The sequence below is a fragment of the Pocillopora verrucosa genome, chromosome 10 (assembly GCF_036669915.1).
Source record: "Pocillopora verrucosa isolate sample1 chromosome 10, ASM3666991v2, whole genome shotgun sequence".
NCBI classification, from domain to species: Eukaryota; Metazoa; Cnidaria; class Anthozoa; order Scleractinia; family Pocilloporidae; genus Pocillopora; species Pocillopora verrucosa.
The window spans coordinates 15,032,375-15,055,167 of NC_089321.1; the positions used below are offsets into that span (position 1 = coordinate 15,032,375).

General features: G+C 37.3%; 2 protein-coding genes across 6 annotated transcripts; one reads left to right on the forward strand and one right to left on the reverse strand.

Annotated features, from left to right (window-relative positions):
• Nucleotides 1-1,219: 1,219 nt before the first annotated feature.
• LOC131796305 (adhesion G protein-coupled receptor L4-like) lies at nucleotides 1,220-14,614 on the reverse strand. 5 transcript variants are annotated; one of them, XM_066173290.1, is made up of 20 exons: nucleotides 11,817-14,614; nucleotides 10,771-10,857; nucleotides 8,007-8,947; nucleotides 7,846-7,905; nucleotides 7,273-7,471; nucleotides 6,941-7,048; nucleotides 6,674-6,743; nucleotides 6,020-6,110; nucleotides 5,847-5,896; nucleotides 5,151-5,277; nucleotides 4,954-5,057; nucleotides 4,756-4,858; nucleotides 4,417-4,567; nucleotides 4,210-4,291; nucleotides 3,706-3,772; nucleotides 3,460-3,542; nucleotides 2,768-2,825; nucleotides 2,553-2,615; nucleotides 2,118-2,165; nucleotides 1,220-1,992 (listed from the first exon to the last, which is right to left on the reverse strand). In XM_066173290.1, the coding sequence occupies exons 1-20, from the start codon at nucleotides 11,821-11,823 to the stop codon at nucleotides 1,801-1,803; spliced, it is 2,691 nt and encodes an 896-aa protein (XP_066029387.1). In that variant the 5' UTR covers nucleotides 11,824-14,614; the 3' UTR covers nucleotides 1,220-1,800. The 5 variants fall into 5 exon arrangements, 2 of the variants coding, with proteins under 2 accessions (XP_066029387.1, XP_066029388.1); XR_010718952.1 differs by lacking the exons at nucleotides 2,553-2,615; nucleotides 2,768-2,825 and adding an exon at nucleotides 3,025-3,183 and having other exon boundaries at nucleotides 1,900-1,992; nucleotides 11,353-14,614; XM_066173291.1 differs by lacking the exons at nucleotides 2,553-2,615; nucleotides 2,768-2,825 and having other exon boundaries at nucleotides 1,895-1,992; nucleotides 11,353-14,614.
• On the forward strand, nucleotides 14,481-18,860 carry LOC131772260 (uncharacterized). The gene is made up of 10 exons (XM_066172878.1): nucleotides 14,481-15,397; nucleotides 15,522-15,650; nucleotides 15,815-16,024; nucleotides 16,150-16,392; nucleotides 16,497-16,509; nucleotides 16,647-16,910; nucleotides 16,987-17,304; nucleotides 17,511-17,693; nucleotides 17,751-17,934; nucleotides 18,025-18,860. The coding sequence occupies exons 1-10, from the start codon at nucleotides 14,538-14,540 to the stop codon at nucleotides 18,345-18,347; spliced, it is 2,727 nt and encodes a 908-aa protein (XP_066028975.1). The 5' UTR covers nucleotides 14,481-14,537; the 3' UTR covers nucleotides 18,348-18,860.
• Nucleotides 18,861-22,793: the final 3,933 nt, after the last annotated feature.

Below are 22,793 nucleotides of genomic sequence, written 5' to 3' on the forward strand. Positions count from 1 at the left end.
CTTAGAATCGCCAGTTAGTCTTCTCAACTGGATAACAGATGCACTATCTAACTTTTTTCCACAGAGTTAAACTCGTGGCAGCTGGTTTCTATCAAGGGGCCTTTCCTGTCCGGGCTTTCCTCAGAGTACCAAATTGGGGGTCTTGCTTATGTTTACCGATTTAGCTCCTCATGATGCTTTCTTATGGAAATATATCCAAAATACAACGGTATCAGAGGTTCCGAAAGGAACTGAATTTAGAAGAAAAATTTCCAGCTTTGCCTTGACAAAGGTATATCTGTATGTATAACCAATAGCCTCTACTTGATTTGGCTATTCGGCAAACAATTTTCCTAGAGCTTCGCTCTCGAAAATTGTTTGCATCTTGGAACAGGTAATGTCCGCGGACAGCTCCCGATATCCGCACAAATTTTCCCTGCTTACTTCAGGATGTTTTACTTTTTTTTCTTTTGGGTGTTCTCAAGTACGACTTAATCAACAAAAAAAAGGTTTCCTTTCTTCTGTATCAACCACAAACCCTCTCTCATCTAGAATTAATTTTGAAACGAAGACTTATCGCAGTGGACGTAAGCTTCGAAAATTGGGGAATATCGCTTGAGTGATATCCGAGAATGTCACCCACTTTCAGCTAGGGGATATTCGGTCGCGTGTTGCGTTTGAGCCAATTGAGCGCCAGCAGAGATATTTGAAGGATCATTAATACAGATATATTTCACTAAGAACTATTAAACCACACCACGAGATTGGAGAATGCCATAAGCTGTGAGTCACCCTAAGTTACTCGGAGACAATACAACCAGCTTCCATTCTCGAATGGTGGTAAAGAAAGGTTCTACTCAACCGTATTTCTCCGGGTAAACAATATGCACCAATGTCTTAAGGCCTACCTAGTAAGGTTCAACACCAGCTGGATAAGGTAAACTAATGAATGTGCTGTTCCAGTTTTTCAAACCTTGTCACCTCAATAAGAAATAGATGACTTGGAATGCATACAAAAAAGGGGCTTTTTCCGTCGTTCTCGCCGCCTTGTCTTATAAGCAAACGTTTCTAGCAACGCCTGACCTATAGAGTTCTGCCCATCCCGGTTGCATGGTATCTTAGAGAAACAGCTCCCATTATTTAGTACCCTCCTTTCACTGTTCTTCCCAACGTAACTTTAGCCATGCAATAACTCTTTTTGATGTCAAGGATTGGGAACCAGGAATAATTTTATTTCGCATTAATGCATCTGGGTAGTCTCCTTTTAAAAGCATATTATTCGAATCCTACATAATCCTCCTTTGCCTAATCCTAGTCTCTTTCTTTTTTTATTTTTTTTTTATTTTCCTGTCTATGGAAAACAGTATAACCTTTTCAAAGCTTATTGGAGTCTTGCACTGTATAATAATGTCTACAAGTTTATCCCAAAATGTACGTAATCTAGCATCTCGCTGCGATTTATATATAATTAAAGTACCTAGCTTTCACATATTTAGCTAATTAAATGATGATGAATTGCCGAGTGGTTAATTGTTGTATCGACTCAGACCTAATTCTCTAACTTACTTCAGCTTAAGATTGCGATAGGCCGGATCACTTAATTACTCTGATAAATAAACGTCACCAGCCTCTACCTCTCCATGAAAGACTTATTTTCTTTTTCTCTAATTTACAAAAACAATCCAACCAAGCAGGAGGACAATGGAAACCAATCAGTTGCGACTAAAGAATTATCGTGGCCTAAAAAAATCATAATACATAACAATTGGCTTTTACCCGTCGCCTATTGAATCCATTACTTAATGATATTCCTATTTTAACTCATATTTGCTGGATGGGGTGCAATTTAATGGCCCACACTGCACCACCATCAGTTGGATTTATCTTTACATTCTTTGGTTGGGCGTTTCTGTCGTTCGGAGATGGGAAAACAGCGTTCGTTCGAGCTTTCATTCGAGCTTTAGTCTGACCAATCGTCTCTGTTTTAATTTTGCCCTCCAATCGCTCCCTAACCTGTTAATAAACATAAGGTTTACATTAATCAGTTGCTGAGTTCTAAAATCCGCTTATCCAGGTGGGCCACAATCCGTAATGATTTGCTCAATGTTATGATATCTTTTTTTTAGTTTTGATCTTACCTCGCTATTTCTCATACGTTTCCAGTGCAAGATGAAAATCAGGACACCCTACAATACAAATATAATTATGGATAATAAGTCATTTTTTTTAAAAAACACAATATCATGACAAGTAAAGAGATCTTTGCGGAACAGAGCAGTTATTAACTCAGCAGAAAATAACTTGTAAGTTTATGAAGGGAGAAAAACAGATGGTTGAGGGATTGACTAGGGATTGATTGGCTAAACGGCAAAATGGCTATTAAAATGATAAAAAAAAATTAAAAAATTAAAAAACTGAAGGAATGACTGATAGATGGGTAGGCGGAAGGACTGACTAAAGATTGACGGTCTGATTGCTACATTGATTGACTGATAGATGGAATTATTTCGTTTGTTGAGAGTATTCAAGTCTCTAACTTTTATTAGCAAAGCTAAAGGAAATTTACAGCAAACCTGAGTAGAGTTGAGAATGGTAAAGATGTAGGCGAAAGCCTTGTGTAGAGGTGACAGGAGACCAAACACAGTGCCGTAGCAGGGTTAAAATTATTGGGGGGGCCTAACCTTCATTTTTACTGTTCTACTCTTGTGTTCAATATATATTTTTTTGAGTTTGCCAAATTATTGGGGGGGCCCGGGCCCCCCCGGCCCCTCCCCACGCTACGGCATTGAAACAACCAAGTGATGCCAAGAAAGGGAATCATCAGAACACATACTTTGATGCCAAGTCTAAAAGAGGACAAATGATAGAAAATTCCAGCTTTCAGATGACTTTAGCTCTCATCGTTATAACCAAACAGAAAATCATGTAAATGAGCCCTCTCAACCCTCGGACGTACAGGCACAACCTTACCTCAACTTTGTTACGAGAAGGCGGGGGGGACCGTGAAGCCTTACTTTACGCTTTTTCGAAAAGTTTTTAACTTACATAGATAGCCTGTCAGGTCGTCTACAAGATGATGTTGAAATTATGGGATACATATGCAAGTGCCGCTGCCGGAGCGGGGAAAGGGTAGTGACCCCATTTAACATGGTGCATATTTCTCACTTTTCCACTTTAATTTTTGGCTTGCCCATCATTATCAAACTAGGCAAGAGAATAGAAAATAAGACTCGATCAGAAAATTAATAGGGAGTTTACTATACTCTCCTTCTTCAACTTTAATCCTGCTATAGCTAATATCAACCCTTAAACCACACCTCACTTGTCATTTAATATTTGACATATCTATATGCTAATTTTCATCAAGTTATCGGCAAATATGTCTGCAAGATAAGTCAACAGCTATTCAAGTGGAAAGTCGCCCAACTAAAATCCTTTCGAAACATTAAAAAAAAGAAATAATATAAAGCTCAATCTAACCGAACTCGCAGAATCTTGTTGGCTCTTGTTTGCGGCAGTGTGGTCAACTTCCTTGTGATACGTGCGAGTATAAAACTGTTAAGCTAAAAAATCAACCCAAAACAAAAAAATAAATAGATCAATAAATAAATATAAAGAAAAGAAAAGGAAAACGACAATGAAGGAACGTGCATGTCTTATATGTCAAGTATCTTATTATAAAGTTATAGCTTTGATATTAACTTGCAAAATCTGATCATAGCTTACAACTCCAGTTGCCGTCAGAAATGTAACAAATATCCAGATCAAGTCATACGTTGACGGCAACCAACAACTTAAAAGGAAGAAAATAGGAAAGAAAAAGCTAAGGGAACAAGAAACTGGCAAAAAATCTCGAATCAAATCAAATGAAAATAAAACCAAAGCTCGTAATTGAGAACAACTAAAATGGCGACATAATAAAACAAAAGGGAAAGACAAACAAACATCAGGGAGGGATGAAGACAAATAGTGCGCTTTGCTGCCTTAAAATAAAAAAAAAAGAATGAAAGAGATGATGATATTTGAAGGCTGAAAAGGAGTGTAAGAGAAAGAACGAAAGAGGAAATGAACAAGTCAGCAAAAAACGCGAAATGGCAGATTTGAGCAAAACGACAAACAAATCTAAGGGTATTTCTTTTTAAAAAGGAAACCCAAAACAGAGATAAACCAATCCAATCATGGAGAGGAAGCAAAAGCGGAGGTAAAATTGACGTAAACTTTGTTTCTTACTATTTATCGCTGGTGTAGCTTTGAATCCCTCCTTTTCCAATCGCAATGCTGAGAGAAGTGCTGACCATAATGATGGGAAAACCTTCACACACAAAGAGAGGGGGTTGGTGAAATTTGGCGTCAAATTATATCAGCAATAAACCGATTCAAAATACGGTAGATCAGCGCTAACAATAATAAATCTCATTATAGATTAAAGGAGAATACCCCATGCCATGACGTGATACACTATCAACCTATTGCTGATGTTGTAAACTTTCACAATCAACAAGTAAAAGTATATTCCTTCCACTAGCATCCAGCAGAAAGCGGCCATCACGAAATACTGCGTAAGAACTGCTACTGTGATGCAAATGGCCTGCAAAAAAGGAAAAAAAAATTTTCTTGCTCTTCTCTTTTTTACTTTTATCATAAATTTTAAAAATTTTATTATTAATTTCGTTAAATAAATATCAGATTCGAAATAGATACCAAAAAACTTTAAAAAATGCGTGATAATGTTTATGATGAGATTAATTATTATGAATGTGAGTAGAAATTACTCACTGGGTTATCCAAGGCGTGCATTCCAGCGAGAAAACTTATTTGACCAGCTGCGATTGATGCGACGAGACTCAGTCGTATTTGAGTGAGAGGTTCATGAACATCTCTAATTTAAGAAAAATATACCACGGTGATTTCTATATATTTGTTTTTTAGTATCAACCAATCAAAGGCACAAGAAACTTAACATTGATTACTCACGTGAACAAGGAATACATGATTATGGTTGGAATCATTCCGATGATGGAAAGGCTTAATCCTATGTAGGTGATAATCTCCAGAGTATCTTCGTACTTCTGAGACAGCTGTGTAACAAATCAGAAACAGAGGGAATAACATCTTTATCTACTTAGCGAACATATGAGCAATGCTTAAAGCAATATTGAAAAACGTAATACCACACTGGCACCACTATAATCGACTAAGACAGCAAAATGAGTCAAATGATTGCAGCTGCAGACTGTTTCTTCTGTGTTGCTTAGGGATGTAACTACATGACATCCATCTTTCGAAAATCCGTCTTGACTAAAAAATAGAATGAGATAATTAAACCATTAAATACTTAAAGTAATAGGCAACTAATAAGATGAAATCCTATATAGTTTTTATTCTACTTACTGGAATTATTCACTTAAGCCGGTTGGATATCGAAGATTAGATTCAGAGCCGGTAAGCAGCATCAATTTGATTGCTCTTGAAATGGCTTATTTGTGTCTTTTCAACGTCTCGCTTGGCTTTTGGCTTTGATGGGTTTTGAGTTCACCACCCAGAAACAAGGGTACTTTGGGGTGAAATCAAAGCACAGTCCCTTCATTGATACCTTGATTGTCAGTCAAGGTACAGTCCCTTCACTGATACCTTGTAAAAACTTATCGGTCAGACGTCTACTCTGGTTGAGGAGACGTTATTTATTATCAACAATTACAGTCTGTCGACTTCCTTTCAAGACCGCCCCTACCAGTTGGACCGTTACACGAACGTGTGATCGTGTGATCAATGATATTAAATATTCCTTGCGATTCGAAATTCAACCAATTCAGAAAAAAGCAAGGATATTGTTTGTGACGGTGATGTCGGTTGTTTTCCTATTTTACCTTTCGCTGAGGCCACTCCAGAATGTGCAATGCTTCTCTCTTGGATCATTCTGAAAGTTGATTCAAGTTTAATCTCTTTTTTATTAAATGATTCATCAACTAAACCTAAACTCATTGAAATTGAAACTGATCTAAACTGAACCGACTGAATATAACTTTGCTTTCGTTAATACCTTCAGGTTCTTGAACGTCAAAGTTACATTTTCTTGTAGCTTTACAGGTTTGGGATCCATAGCTGCCATGATAATCCTAGTTTGCACGTGGCTAAATAATCAAATTATTCTATATGAGACATCAATCAAAAGGTAAAAAACAACGGTCACTTTTCTATTCATTGCGTGGGCAATGACGAGCTAGTAGCATAAATGTCAGTTTCCGAATTAAGATTTCTAAAATATTCTAGACATATACAAATTCGGCGAAGCTCTAACAGGGATTCTGAAACTTCGCTAAAGTCATAACGCCTATAATGGTTCTTTTTACCTCAAGTTTGACGTTCAAGTAATAAGCAGTAATACTAATCGTTTTCCTTACTTCGCTCACTCTTGCTTGTCCGTCTCAGCGGGACAGGAAACATGATCTGTAAGGCTAAATGTACTTTTTATGGTGGGGTCTACTTATCACTGCACGTTCCACTATTTCAATTTTTCATCGATGGGCTTTTTAATAAGACGGACGGAGGGTATATTATTCAAGACTAAACGTCCTTTGATTGATCGGTTAGATAAAACTAGTCTCTGACTGGGTAAAAAAACCGAATGAATCCTTGAATATTCTCAAATGCACCAGCAGCTATATAATGTTAGATATTTAAGCCGTTTACGTACCATATTTTGTCAGACTTTGCTTGGAGTAAATCATGTAGATCCTTGTACACACATCCTACTATCACTGATCCTAAAAGGGAGCAAAGCAAACACCATTTAGCTTAGATGTCAGTTAACTCAAATTTAAAATGATTGCGTTCTATCGAAGATGGTATAAAGTTGCCATGAGTTGTTTATCGTGTTTCAAGTTGCATTTCAATAAGATACTGACGAGTCAAAGAACCAAGGAGTATTAAATGTTGGAAGATAGCTGCGGTGTATACAAACCATTGTCTCGAAAATTTCTTGAGGAAATGTTGATAGAGGCTTGCCATTCTTGCTCCTCTAGATAGAAGTCACTTGCATTTTGTCTGTAACCATTTTGAATAGCGAGGACTTACAAAAGAAAGGGAAATATTCAATGTAAATATAACATTGATATTCAGAATTATAAAAGCAACAAACTAAATTAATTCAGTCAAGTTGCATTGTCCGTCAATAAATCAGTTAATCATTCAATCTCCCTGAAAGTCAGAATGAAGGTCAGTCTGTCTCAGCCATTCAGTTAGTGGACTGGTCCGTCATTCCGTTATTCAGTCCCTCTTTCTGGTCATACTCACACATATTTCGGAGATCGATCCTTACTGAACGTCGCGTTCCACTAAGATGGTACTTGCCATAGCTAAGAGCAAACTTCTCGAAGGCAACTGCCACCCTAAAGATAGATTCCGTTCTGAATTCGTCTACTCCAGGCTGGTCTTTTCCATGGGTGATGTTCAGGTATTTAACGGTGAAGTTTCCAAACACATTAGCAGCCTCCTGTAAGTACATAAAATGCATTGTATTTATGTCTTTTTTCACTGACCAAGGCACTCAAAGGCAATAATTACAGAAAAAGTTATACCATGTTTCAGGAATTTCCATCCCTGAAAAAAAAAAAAAAAAAAAAAAAAACCGAAAAAAAAACATTGGTCCTCTCAGAGTAAAAAAAATCCCCAACCGGTCCGGCATACTTAAAACACCAATTACTCTGTAACCATAGGCAAAAGAGTTTCCGTCGCCGTGCGGATATTTATTCACCTACAACATATATATATTTTATAATACTTACAAATCGATTCGAAGCCGGCAGTTGCATTTCGTTAAACATCTAGAATAAATGGCTTTTATACTTTATTATTGAAATCACCTACCAGCAAGGAATTATTGCTGGTGACAATTAGGCCACTGAGTTTTGAAACAGAATCATTTGCCTGAGATAAAGAAAACGGTGGTTAGGTATATAAACCACAAATTTCATGAAAAATTAAAAATATTACGATATATAAATAAGAAAAAATATAATGTATATCACCAGCTTCTGAATTTCTTTCAACTGTGATTTAGAAGAAGATGTCGATAATGGAGCTAAAGAAAATGTCAATGTTGGTGATGGTAATGGTACAGACTTTAGTACTGATGAGGGCGGTGTTGATGATCTCTCTACTGAGATGTTTGACGGTGGGGATCTTATTGAAAATAACGTTAATGATGGTACTATTAATGAAGACGGTTTCGTTGACAGAATTTCTATTGGAAATATAATTGATGACGAAGATGTTGATGACGACCTTGCTGTTGCTGACACTGTTGAGTAAGGAGATGTTGGTAGTAATGTTGCTGCGGTTGATACTGATGATAACGATGGTTTTAACAACAACCTTGCTGTCGATAATACCATTGACGATTGAGTTGTTGGTAATATTCCTGGTAATGATAATACCGGTGATGAAGATGGGAACAACTTTCCTACTGTAATTATTATTGATGACGAAGATGTTGGTGATGACCTTGCTGTTGCTGACACTGTCAAGAAAGGAAATGTTGGTGGTAATGCTGCTGCGGTTGATACTGATGATAACGATGGTTTTAGCAAGAACAGTGCTGTCGATAATACCATTGATGACTGAGTTGTTGGTAATAATCCTGATAATGATAATACCGGTGATGAAGATGGTTTTGGGAACAACGTTTCTATTGTTAATATTATTGATGACGAAGATGTTGGTGATGACCTTGCTGTTGCTGACACTGTCAAGAAAGGAAATGTTGGTGGTAATGCTGCTGCGGTTGATACTGATGATAACGATGGTTTTACAAAGAACCGTGCTGTCGATAATACCATTGATGACTGAGTTGTCGGCAATAATCCTGGTAATGATAATTCCAGTGATGAAGATGGTTTTGGGAACAACGTTTCTACTGTAAATATTATTGATGACGAAGATGTTGGTGATGACCTTGCTGTTGCTGACACTGTCAAGAAAGGAGATGTTGGTGGTAATGTTGCTGTGGTTGATACTGATGATAGCGATGGTGATTAGTCAATGATTGTCACTGATTATCAATAGCTCAAGTGATTATTACTTGAGCTATTGAGGATTTTCTCAGGGCTGGAAATCCGTGTAAAAAAGGACCGTTTTTAACATAAAACCATTCTAAGGCACCTTAGCTCTAGTAACGAGAATAAATAAAAAATATTATAGAGGGGAAAAAATGTCAAATTCTGATTCAGGGTTATTTATGTCTTCCCCTGGGCCCAGGGAATAAAACTTAACTAAAAAAAAAAATAAAACAAAACACAAAAACCAAAAAGTAAAATAGAACTTTAGTGCCCTGCCTATCTTTTTTATAGGGAGCGTGACGATTTCCTTTAACGAACTTACACGAAACTCCATAGCAAATCACTTTATTCCTTATCATTATTATTCAAAACCCATTACCCTTTCATCATGGCTGTCTTTCTTTGGAAGCATCAAACCAGATATCACGGCTAGATTTTTCGGATACCTTCTCCGTGTTTATTTTCAGTTTTTCATTTATTTTTGTGAAAGCGTGTTTTTAGAGATTATCATACAAAATAAATGCTGCTGCGGTTGATACTGATGATAACGATGGCTTTAACAATAACCTTGCTGTCGATGATACCATTGACGACTGGGTTGCCGGTAATAATCCTGATAATGATAAAACCGGTAATGAAGATGGTTTTGGCACCAAGAACCAGTTGCAAATATAGAAATGAAAAACTAATAGTAAATCACACCAAAACATCAAAAAAAAAACAAACAAACAAACAAAGAGCCAAACAAGCAAAAACTTGTAGAGCGGAACTACCTGCAGCAATCATGCGCATACGTTTTAGAAATTATTTGCTGAGCGTGCGTTGGATCGCACTAACACCTACGAGATGGCAAATAAGCAATTGCATATTCAAAGAGTGCCATTGGAAAACTGTTCAATTAAAATCTTGCTGCGTGAGCATGTATAAATTTTTTTTTTGGATTAAGTCTCATAATTAAAAAAGTCTAGTTAGTCTCGTAAAAACGAGAGGAGGTCGTTTCTACATTCAAGTGCCAAAACAGCAAAATGATTCGATGACATGTGCATCAAATTTTCACACAAAATAATGATGATAAAATAAAAATGCAAAAAAACGATAGTCTCTTAGAGTGAACGGCTACAATACTTCCGATACTTGCACTCAAGCATGTTCAGGCTCCAACCTAATATAGTGTCATATTTCACGATCAAATTTATATGATGGAGCCTTAAATACATTGATGATTTCGTCTTTTTCATTACGATGCTACTCAACTGTCAGCCCAATTTTCCCCTTTTTTTGCTACGTTTGAAACGATAAATCACTTTTTGTTCAAGATATCATACGTCAGCACCCTCCACGGCTAGTGTGTTGGTTACAATTTACTTGATACATGTAAACAAAGGAGATTTTAAATTATTAACTAATTGTGATGGTATGCACGTTCTGATTGGTCAACTGACTAGCTTAGATGAAAGTATGTAAACACAATTGTGACGTCACGCTTTTAGTGTTTAACGTCGTAGTTTAAAAGTATTTGTAACTCAAAGCTTTTGCAGTACTTTCAGAATAATCTCGAGAACAAATGAAAAATATTATAAAGGGAAAAAAATGTCAAATTCTGATTCGGGGTTAGCTGTGTCTTCCCTTGGGCCCAAGGAATAAAAATTAACTAACAACAAAAAAAAAACAAAAACAAAAAACAAAAAAAAAACAAAAAAAAAACAAAAAACCAGAACATCAGTGCTCTGCCTACCTCGTTTTTTGGGAGCGTGAACATTTCCTTCACCGGGCTTAGCCGGATTAGCCGGATTAGCCGGATTAGGTATTGAACCATGGGCTCCTGAGTAAACATATTCCAAAGGAAATTTCGCATTTAAGTACTGCAATAAACTCCTCCAGGAGAAATCATTATGAATTTATTTTTTATGATTATTATTCAAAACCCACTACCCTTTTATCATGGATGTCTTTTTTTGGAAGCATCAAACCAGATACCACGGCTAGATTTTTCGGATACCTTTACTATGTTTATTTTCAGTTTTTCATTTATTTTTGTGAAAGCGTGTTTTTAGAGATTATCATACAAAATGAAGTGTAATTCTAGTTTTATTGTCAGGGCGCTGATCAATGGCCATCTGGATATATTTTCTTTTCTGTTTTATTTGGCTTCGGGTAACATGACACGACAGGACTAAAACTGAAAATAATACATGATAAAAATGAAAAAAATAAATAAAAAAAACCTGAAAAAGTAAAAAGTCAGACCGACAAGTTTCGTCTACCTTTCCCTTTTCATGGCAACACTTAAAAGTTGAAAGAAGAAGATTATACTTACCGAGAATAAAATATAATAGCGAGGCAATATAAATTTTCCGAGATAAATACCCACTCTGCATCCTACCAAGTCTTAGTCAGGGATATGTTTTAGTTTCTGTAGCAGTCCTCGTTACGCAATTTGTAAATTATCGCTGACATACGCTTTTTCCCGATATCTTTTCCAATTATTTTCAGAGGTACGAAAGAGTACATATCTCTGAGTCGACGATTGTTATTGTACGCACAATACTCATCATATGTTTATTTATAACGAGCCAAGAACAGATGCTCAGCAGACTTTTTGATTAATGAAAAATTCACGGCATCTATATTGTCAAAGTTGCAAATTTATACACATACATTCATACATACATACATACATACATATACATATATATATATATATATATATATATATATATATATATATATTATGATCGTTAAATTTTATTTCTTATGGACGTTTTGGCAATTATTTCGTACCTTGCATCTTGCTTCATTTCCAATTGAAGTGACTTGGATTCCTGAAAATGTTCCAAACGACAACTCTGCCGAAGACCGTGTCTCGTATTGCTGGACTTAGGTCCAGTGTTCTTAGTTTTTTTCTATATTACACCTCTGAACTCCCACTTGTTTATTTGTAACAGACCAGTGGGAGCTAGGACTCTCAGCACTAGGTGTTAAGCATTGTTTTTACCGAAACAAAGGTAAATTTACTGGCAAGTTTTTCAAGTGTCAAAATGCAGAAAATATTCGTGCGCTTGTATACGTAAGATTATAACTTTGATCATAATGAACTAAATATTTAACAACTGTTTCTCTAAACGATAACTGCGTTATGCAAATGCTAGGATAATTAAAGTCTCCCATCTGTTCTTATCGGAAACTTCAGGTTAAACACTATTGGTTAACACAAACATCAAAAGCCTCCCACCTGGCTTAAAGTTTCGTTATCTTTCCCAGCTTTAGTTTTTGAAATGACTTCTAGCAAGTCAGCACTCGGCAAAAATATCGTCAAGTTTTGAAAATTCACCTACAAGCATCGCTAGACTACCATTTACTAGAGCATCCTTTTTTATTTTTTATCTACATTTTTGGAATGCTACCCCATAAGAACTAATCCCTCTGCGCCTGGAACACAACACTTGAGGGAAAAAATGGCTGCTGAGACGTAATTTGGTGAAATATACATCAGGACTTTTCCAACCGCATTAATAATCAAGGAAACAAACATGCAAACTACCAAAAACGAAGGAAATACATGAATCGCTATATAAAATGGCGTGGTGTCCTAAAAAAGTCTCAGTCATCATTTTGATCGAAGACCGTGTCTTGTAATGTTGAACGTGTGTCAGTATTCAATGCGTTTTAGTAATTTTACCTCTGAACTCCCACCATCATAGACGAAAGTTAGCAGGTGCGTGCCTCGACGATAAAATCAATCCTTGCTATTAACGTAGAAAACACCAAGAGTTTAATGGCCAAACATTTTCACTGGGTTTACCTATCCTTCGGTCCTCACCCCTCCCCTCTAATTCACGCTCTTCAGGACTATCGTTAGCAGTCCGGGCCATGGACAGTTTTGTCTATACATTACCTTTGATATGATTGGTCTTAACAAAACCAAAACAAACTGATGTGACCGAGAGAGGAGTGGGACAATAATTTTTCTTGTTAGCTTTCTCGTGGCGGCCTTGTTGATATGCAAATTCACGGCTGTTTCAAAACGCCCGCCAGTGGAAATTTAGTTCGCGCATGTCAGATTGACATTTTCAATTTGAAACCGCTGAAAACGTACGTTTAACGGCTCAACAAGAAAGAGCCCAATGATAACTAGGTCGCAAAAAGTATATGCGCAAAGCCCAAGGAAATAGCTACCTTATGCGCAGACATTGTATTTTGCTTCCCTGGTTAATGTTCTCCTTGGGAAGATTGCGTGTGCGGGATAGTTTACTATGCGACGGCTTAATGGCATCTTGTTTTGACGCGAGATGACTTATCGCCTTTCTGAGGTCTTCTTATTTTCAGGCAAGATTCTGATTGATTCGAATTTTTCTTTCAATAAAGGAACAACTCAGGCTTTACGTCTCTCCTTTGCCATCAGTTTCTTTACCATGACGTTTTAATCCGAATTGTTTTGAGCGGTGTAATCTGCGATTACACATCACCACCGAAATACTAAATATGGCGTCCATCTCCCCTTTGACCTCGAACTAATGCCCCTAAACTACGCGAATTTATCCTCTGAATGATCTCATGCTTACCCATGGGCTAAACAAAGAATACACGATGTATGACAAACTGATAAAATGTCCACGGCCTTCTGTTACGTGCAAGAAAGTCGAACTACGTGCGTGTGATTTCCTTCCCGAAAAGTGTATGTCATCGATCTGTCACGGGGAGCTACGTGAAATAGTGAAAGCACGGACAAGACGTTTCTTTCGGTCAACATTTCAATCATGATCACGGATAATAAACCTTACAATTATATGTTACCATTTGTGCTTTGATCTGATAGTTAAATCGTTTTTCTTGGCCATGATTAACATGGTTTTTGGCGAATATTCCCTCCCCCTTCAAATGGAATGAACTACACGCAATAACACAAGAATGCAAATATTCCCGCACCCCTAAAGAGCCCATCGAGAGAGATAAATAGACACCCCTTCCTGAAACAAGGTACAAACCCTAAGGGTGTACCCTTCTGAAGCAATAAAAGGCCGGTAAAAGGAACTTCGGAACATATCTTGAGTCAACTTAGAACTGCGTTGCTTTATCCAAGTTTAGTTTACAACTCGGTTCGATTAGTGCATTCAGATGGCTAACTTTGGTCTCTCTGAACATCAACAAATATTGGAAAAAATTTGCCGAATTTGTGGAGAGCGATTGAAGAAGGCAAAAGATAAGTATGAGAACAGTTTTCTTTGCGCTGATAAGACGGAGATTATTTTCACAGCCTTTGGTGTCAAAGTTCGTAAAGATGACCTTGACATGTGCCCTCCTAAGTTCTGCCACAAGTGTTACAAGCTTGCTTTAAGAGGAGGCACACGCCTTGCAATCAATGTGTGGCCTCCACACAAACGCACTGGAAACTGTAAGATCTGCAGTTTCTTTAAGGATCAACAGAAACCTGGTAGGAAGAAGAAGACTAAACCTGGAATAAAACCCAGAGAGGACTCAGCTGAACCCAAGCAACAAGTGGAAATGGTGGAAGGAATGTCTGGCACTTTAAGCTTCCAACCTGACCCAGCCTCACTCTCATTCTCTGAGGAGGTAAAGAATCTACAAAGCTTTAGAGGATCAGAACCTCTTTACCCAGAACAGTTTGTTGAAAACATCAAGCATGAGTATATGTGCCCAATTTGCAAAGAGGTACTTGATCAACCAGTCCAGACAAAATGTCAAACTCCACACATATTTTGTGCTAGTTGCTTATCATTTTCTTTCGAAATGTGTGGATCCCTTTGCCCAATGTGCCGAACTGTCATTGTAAATCCTAATGAGTTCATTGAGCCAGCCCCTTTTGTTCTTCGCACCATACTTTCAGAGTTAGATTTTCGATGTCCTACCTGTAAACACACAGTAAAACTTCATCAACTACCTCAGCATCAAGAATGTTGCATTCAAAGCCCTACAACAGCACCCACACACATCTTGACCCCTTCACAAAGATCAGTTCCAGTGACACCATCCCTCCTTGTGCCAGTGAAACCCATACCTGCAGCAGAGGAAAAGGGACCAGCACCGGTAAATGTACCATCAGTACAAGCAGAACCTACAACCACCACTGATACAAATACAACCTGCAGACAACAACTGACAGTTGATCAACTACTAACCAGCCCAAAGGAAGCTTATACATCCCTAAAGGAGGAAGTTGGATTGTTCATCATTAGACAGTTCCTTTCACAGTCTCAGGATGGGGCAACCATTCTCCTCAAAACAGGTGGCCAGGTAATAAAATATTTTTTTAAGTTAAAAATTAAGACATTCATTTTCAAAACAAAAGATAACAATTCATTTTCAGCCCTTAGAATTAGTGAAAAGGACCAGGGCAAGGAAAACAACTGATGAGGTAACAAGGAAAACTGCTAGAAATAGATCAAAGGTAGTAGCAGAGACCAGGACAGCTGTCAGTGGTGGTGCAGCTGGTACCCAATTGAAAGATGAACTGCGTGCAATGGGCAGACTGGAGAGGGAGGCACTGCTGAAGGAGGCCTTGGGAAAGGAATTTAAAATCACCATTCCAAGAGGTGACATCCTGGCAATGAAAGCAGACCTTGGTGAGACATGGTACAAAGTTAGAAAGCTTAGGAGGTAAGAGAAACATGAACAAAAAAAATCATTAAAAACCCCAAAGATTTTCCAAAGACATTAGATGTCAGTAACAGTAACTGTTTTGAGTTTGTATTCAAATTTGCCAACTGCCTGAATACCCTCAATCTGCTTACAAAATTATGATAACTATTATGTCTCTACAGATGGTTTGATCAATGGGGACTATCCTCAGAAAGTGAAAGAAGTCAACGAAAGCAAGTTCAGTCCATCACTGACCTGGCCAACTTGGTTTGTGAAATGGTCCCATTTGAATTAAAAAAACCAGGATGCCATCCAGAGGTCAGGGAAGCAGAGTTTGGTTATGTTACAGACCTGAACCAATTCATACATCTTCATCTGAATGAAAATGAAAAGTATGATATAAAGAAATAGTTAAAAAAGTAAATGCAATCACTAGATTAATGATTGAAATTAAACAAAGTTAGCTGTTGCCTATTGCTGTGAATTATAGTCTAATTATAGTTGGTTATCATTTTAGGAATGGAAGGCTGACATGGAACAATGCAATCCCAGAAAATGAAGTCCACATAAAACTTGGAGGAGATGCTGGTGGTGGGTCATTTAAAATGGCCTTCCAGATTGCTAACCTGAGGCATCCAAATTCTAAAACCAACACAGTGGTCTTTGCCATGTTCCATGCAAAAGATAGTTGGGCTAATTTAAAGACAGCCTTAATGAAATATAAAGAACAAGTAAACACCTTGAAAGAAGCAACCTGGGCGTAAGTGAAAACAAATTTACCACACTTTTAGTTAGTCAGGAGAATAGAGACTTGAAATAGCATAATATTAATTAAATTTTTATTTTTGTTTTGCCCATTTCTAGAGGTAAAAAGAAAGTGGTTTTCCTGTTTGGTGACTATGAGTTCCTATGCAAGCTATTTGGAATAGCTGGTGCCTCAGGTACGATCCAGACAATAATTCACATATACAAATAATTATGATTTAGCAATTCAATAAAAGAATATAAATGTAGCCTCTACTCTACATAACTATTTCTGTGAAACAGGTTTCCACCATAAGAATTGTATTTGCAGGCAAATATCCATGTCTTTGGTGCAAGATAAATAATGAAGTAATGCAAGTCTCTTGCCATAAACGTGGGCATGCTGAAAAACGAAGTCTTGAAAACATTCAAGAGGATTATGATAAGTTTGTAGCAGATGGCTCTGTTACAAGTCGACAGAAGTTTTATCACAATGTGATTCACGAGAAACTGCTGGACATTGAATTGGACAAAGTAAGATACAAGAGTTTATTTTATTGCTTTGAAGAGGGACTTACAGGCCACCTAACTAAATGGTTGTCTATTTCAGGTTTGTGTTCCTGGACTTCACATTAGCTTGGGTGTGTTTAAGAAACTGTTTGACGAACTAGAGAACCAGTGCTTTGAGCTGGACAAAAAAATTCAAATGGTGCTAGCAGGAGACAGTGAAGAGAATGATGAGAAAATCCAGGCATTCAGAGCTGCCCAACTACATACCAGACAAGCACAACAATTTAATGAAAAAGCCAATTATTTACAGGAGTTGCTGAATTTACAAAGTCTGCATGCTAATGTTGATATCATGCCTGCCTACTTTACACTACTACAGGAGGAGATAGACAAACTCCTTGGAAATGCAAAGGAGGAGGTAAAAATAATATATTGGTGCTTTCCAGTATCATAGCTGTACAATCCTCCAAATCCATTTTACATGTTTCAAACCCATCTGAATTTTTTAGTTAAAGAAGTTATGATTTTATTTGTAATATTAAAATGGCTCAAATTATCAAATTATAGCAACTAAGCAGTAAGTCAAATAACCCAGATTTAAATAGTATTATCTCAATATTATAGGAAAAGCTTGCAGATGAACAAATGGAATTGGCTGCCTTTGAGAAAGCCAATGGACCACTATCGGTTCATTTGGATGAGGTTCTCAAGAAAATGAATGTTGAGAGACAAGCTTATCATGGAAAATCATTCATTGGTAACCATGTACACACTTGCTGCAAGGTAACACAAATTCTACCCTTAGAGTAGGAATTTGTTGAGTCACAAAATTTCATTGAATTGTTGCATTTGTTTTTTTGGTAGGAAGACAACATCATCAAACTATGCAGTGCTGTGCTGACAAAAACAGAGGAGCTGTGTCCTTCCCTCCTTTCTCAAGCAAGAGAAATTAGCGTGAAATTTGAACAAGTTTTTAGGTTATTTGCTGCTTGCCACTTTGTCTATGACAGTGCAGACTATCTCAATGATGGCAAGATTGATAAGCTAGGTAACTGAAAGAAAAAACCTGACTTTCATGGAAAAACATGAATACAGTAATAAGATCATGTCTTAAGTCCACCTTGTTTTCTTGTTGCAGAGGAAGACATCACAGATTTTCTTCAGTTCCTTAGAGAAAAATTTCCAGACATGACAATCACACCAAAGCTGCATATGCTAGAAGAACATGTTTGCCCTTTTCTTCGACAATGGCACATGGGCCTTGGATTCTACGGTGAACAAGGGATTGAAGGAATACACTCTGAATTCAATACCCAGTCCCAGCATTTTGACCATGTGAAGAAAAAGGACACGAGATTGCGTCAAATCCTTGTCAACCATCACATTGCCACGAGTCCGGAACTAGCAGGGAAAGCTCCCAAACCTAAAGAAAGAAATTTAAAACGAAAAGCGAACGAGTAAAACTCTTTCCTTTTCAATAGCAATGTATCGGTTCGATGACTAACAACGAGTACTATGTGTGTAAATATAGTGTAATTTATTTGCTCAACTTCTAATTTAGACGAATAAAAGTGTTACTACAATCTTTGGAACCAAAACTAAACCTTTCCAGTCGTTTACAGACTGTTTCACTTGAAATTCAGTACCTCCGAGATTCAAAATGGAGTCGCATAACGGCCGATCTTAACATATTAAAAGTGCCTCGAATGGAGTCTTAAACAATTCGGATTAAAACACTTACCTCTGTCGGTTGTTCAGTAAGGTTTCAAGTCTTCTCTTTTGACTCTTGCTTTGCTGGAAAAAATTCGAGCCTTTTCCAAATTGAAATCAAAGTTTTCAGTTGATTTAATAGGGTGTGCTTGTTAGACTCCACCATAGCAACGTGTTTTCGTCGAACACAGGCAAAATTTGACCGATTTTACTCAAATTTTCGACGGCAAATGCCTCTTTCATGTGTAAGCATCCGCCATGCTAAATTTCGACCGCATACATTAAATATGCAGCAAGATTTCATTGGCTAAACTATATGTTAGCCCAAGGGGTTGCCATGGACGCTAGATTTATGCAAATACATAATTTTGTATTAACCAGAGAAATAATAATTAACTCGATCTTTCCTGTAGACCGCATGCGCGAACTAAATTTCCACCGCGAAACAGCCGTGGCAAAGGAGACGGCGGAACAGAATTCAAATTTCAAGAGACCTCATTTGCTTATTTCTGTTATTCATATTTGTATTACTGTACTACAAATCTCATTTTCGACAGACATGTCATCTCTATTCTGGTGAGATGTCTAAAAGACACCTCGTGGAAGATAGTGACCGATCAAACAACATATTTACTGCAATCTCATCTGAAATTTCCACATGAATGTTAAAAGAAATGTTTCAATCAATCAATCAATCAATCTTTATTCGTCCTAAGACATATCTTAAGTTACATCAGTTGTTAAGAGTCTAAGAATACATGACATACTGTATATATATATATATATATATATATATATATATATAAATATATAGAGGAAGTCTGCAAGTCGATTTTCGCGTGGAACAGTGCTCAATACGTTGAAGCAGAGCAGAATAAATATTATGAGAGAAAAAAAACGACGCAACTACATTTCCCGACAAGCCTGTTTCGTGAATCGCTTCACTCTTCAGGGGTTTAATGGTTCAATTCAGGGGTTTTAAACCCCTGAAGAGTGAAGCGATTCACGAAACAGGCTTGTCGGGAAATGTAGTTGCGTCGTTTTTTCCTCTCATAATATTTATAATATATATATAATATATATCATACTCACAAAATGCACGGATCAACAGGGAAACATATTTAATAAAGCATAACAACCACAGACAGCAGCAGAAAATACCTCAGGCGTTCTGTATTGGGCGTCTGCAAACTAAGGAAGACTAGGAACCAAACTTCCCAGCTGGCCAGCGAGCTATACGCAGATTTTTTGCGCGAAAAAGAATATGTCATTCATTTCAACAGATCCTCTATGTTCAACGTGGCGGCAAAAGGTTTTTCCTCATATCAATAACTGCTCAACAAAAAACCTACGATACATATTGAAGCAGTGTTAAAATAGAAATAGCGTGATATTTTGGCTGAAAATAAAATATCTTTCTATTTGAAGAGGCGGTTGTCACAAATAAACATATTTCTGAATCAATATACGCGGTGTATGCATATTCGCATTAAGAAAATAATTTCATTTGAAATTTACCCTTTTTCTCGTGCTCAATATTATGGTGAGGAAATAGAATGTTGCGTGGATAAGATTCGATGGGCAACAAAAATGAGCAGTGATGGTCATATCGTAGAGTCAATAGCTTGAACATAGGAGACGCGGTTCATCGTGTTGTTTGATCGAACGTGAAATACGTCATCATTTACGTTATCATTTTACCCGTCAAAACAGAACATAATCAACATAGATGGGGGACAAAGTAGATTTTATTTTGACAAAAAGCTTGATTAATAGGCCAAGGTCAATGAATTTTGGAGGAATTTGTTTCCGGCTTATTATTAGGGATGGTACATTTAAGTGGATGGGCTAATGTTATTAAAGCCCAGAGCATTTGCACCGAAGCCGGAAAGAGAAGCTCATTCATCAGGATGTCAGTCCTCGTCCGCTCCTGACTAGCGTCAAAATTTGAATTTGAAGTCATGAAATCAGAAATACCCGGAAGGATATATGTGCCAAAACACAAAACAAATGTGGCCGTGAAAATGTAAGCCACTCTTTAAAAAGTGCAAACATAGCTACCGACTCCTTCATTCGATTGCTCCATGATAAAATTTATCGCCAGGATAAGCAATTATTTTAAGTTCACTGGAACATCGTGGTGGCCGAAATATTACCGGGCTTAAGCAGCAGCAGTCCTATTAAGTGTATATATATAAGTTGCTAAAAAGAAAATTATAAACACTTTAATAGTGATCGTGAACAGGCGAAAAATTTTGCTGTATTTGTTCAAAGTAATCCTCTATTTAACACTTTCGGAGGGAAAATGTGGCCTTGATATTGTCAGCCACTCTTTATAAATGCACTCATATCTGCAGACACCTTCATTTGATTTTTCCATGATTAAGTTTATCGCTTGACCGCAATTATTTAAGTTCACTGGATATCGTGGTTGCCGAAATATCCCCGAGCATTGCAGGTGTATCACGATCTATAAAGAAAGTAAAAATCTCGTAGTCCTATTAAGTAGATGAATACAATTGCCAAGGCTTGTTTCAGACGTGCCGATCCCAATTCATTCAGGTTCGACTATGGAGCCTCATTGGGACGACAGCTAATTCAAAAGGCGTATCGTGTGTCGCACCTAATATAAGAAACGCAGGAGACTGGGTCTGATAACAATTTTCGCGCAAAAATTCAACTTTTTAGTTGGTGAGTTTGAAATAAAGGATAGCTTTCATTAGAGCGCTTTCTCAGAGAAATCAGCGTAGGAGGATGTCTTCAGAAGGTGCTCTCAGGTATGTTGCATTACGAAGAAGGTGGATGAGTCTTTTGTTCTACTTGGTTGGGCTTATAATAATCTCACGTAAGCAATCTATGGCTACCGATAGAGTTCATCCGTTCTCGTCGTTTCGCAGAATGATAAACGTTTCCCTGATTCCCACTGAATCTTTCACTTATGGTTCCGGTTACTTCCAATTGTCTCTTCATCTTTTCGTGAAAGCACGCCTTGCAATACGCCACTGAAGCCTCTGCTCTCCAACCAGGGACATCTTCGTTATTTTCAAACACTGAACATGGCATCCGGAACTTGCATGTCAAACACGTTTGTGTTGCGTCTTCAAACCAAGACGAACACATGCCTTTTTCTCTCCCCGCCATCTTGTTCGCGCATCATTCTTACTCCAAACTGGAGATTTGTGGATAGAACATGATTAATGTGATTTATGTGAAGCATATGCATTTAGTTCAGTACATGAGAAGAGCGACGTCTGTGTATAAAATCCATTTAAGAAAAAGAGACTAGACTCCGAACTCCGTAGAAAATATGCATAAACTTGTTAAACAAACCACAAGATTTGGCTAAAATGAAAACTCCAAAACTTCTCAAAATTCCAATAAAAAAGAGACAAATTTATGCGAACAAAAGCTTACAAAAAACAACTATATAAAACCCCGCGAAAAAAAAATAAAAGTACACGAAAAATGTCCACGTCAGTTTTTCCATTGTCAAGGTTAGAGTTCTTTGACGTGATTGGCTAATTTGTGAAATCACGCGTACCGCGCGTGAATACAAAAAGAATGCAAAGGGGGGAGAGGAAGAGAAAAATTACTATTTGAAATTTAAAAACGAGAGAGATTTTCTACAGTTTGAATCAGCTGCCTCTCCATTGTCGAATAATCCGACAGACCTTGTCGAACTTGACGATATTTGCCGCACTTAATTAAAGCTATAGAACCGAATTAGAACTGACTCAGACGTCGCTCTTTTTCCGGACTTAATTCATCAATTAGTTTCGGCACATGAGTGGAAAGACGACTGAACTAAGCTTAAAAAAAAAAAAACAATGATAAACACTTAAATGGTGATAAGCAGGCGAAAACGTTTGCTGCAATTGTTCAAAGTCACCCTCTGTTTTGACTTTCGAGAAGAAAATGTAGCCCGGATATTGTTAGCCACTCTTAAAAAGTGCACTCTTATCTACAGACTCCTTCATTTGGTTGTTCCATGATAAAGTTTATCACCAGGATGTGATTACTATAAGTTTACTGGAATATCGTGGTTACCGAAACATTCCCTACTATTGCAAGTGTATCAGGACCTGTAAAAAAATCCAGTCGTCCTATTCAGTGCATGAATATAAATTGCTTAAAGAAATTAGAATCACTTAAACAGTGATAAAAAGGCAAAACAATTTTCTGCATTTGTTTAAAGTC

Excerpts from the sequence above, each read along its gene's own strand:
- LOC131796305 (XM_066173290.1), bottom strand. Across the intron at positions 5,897-6,019 it reads TGACGTTCAAGAACCTGAAG|AATGATCCAAGAGAGAAGCA; the intron begins GTATTAACGAAA and ends ATCAACTTTCAG. Across the intron at positions 5,058-5,150 it reads ATTATAGTGGTGCCAGTGTG|CTGTCTCAGAAGTACGAAGA; the intron begins GTATTACGTTTT and ends TTTGTTACACAG.
- LOC131772260 (XM_066172878.1), top strand. The coding sequence starts at position 14,538 with ATGGTGGAAGGAATGTCTGGCACTTTAAGCTTCCAACCTGACCCAGCC. Across the intron at positions 15,398-15,521 it reads AAGGACCAGGGCAAGGAAAA|ACTGGAGAGGGAGGCACTGC; the intron begins CAACTGATGAGG and ends TGCAATGGGCAG. Across the intron at positions 17,305-17,510 it reads TTGGAAATGCAAAGGAGGAG|GAAAAGCTTGCAGATGAACA; the intron begins GTAAAAATAATA and ends TCAATATTATAG.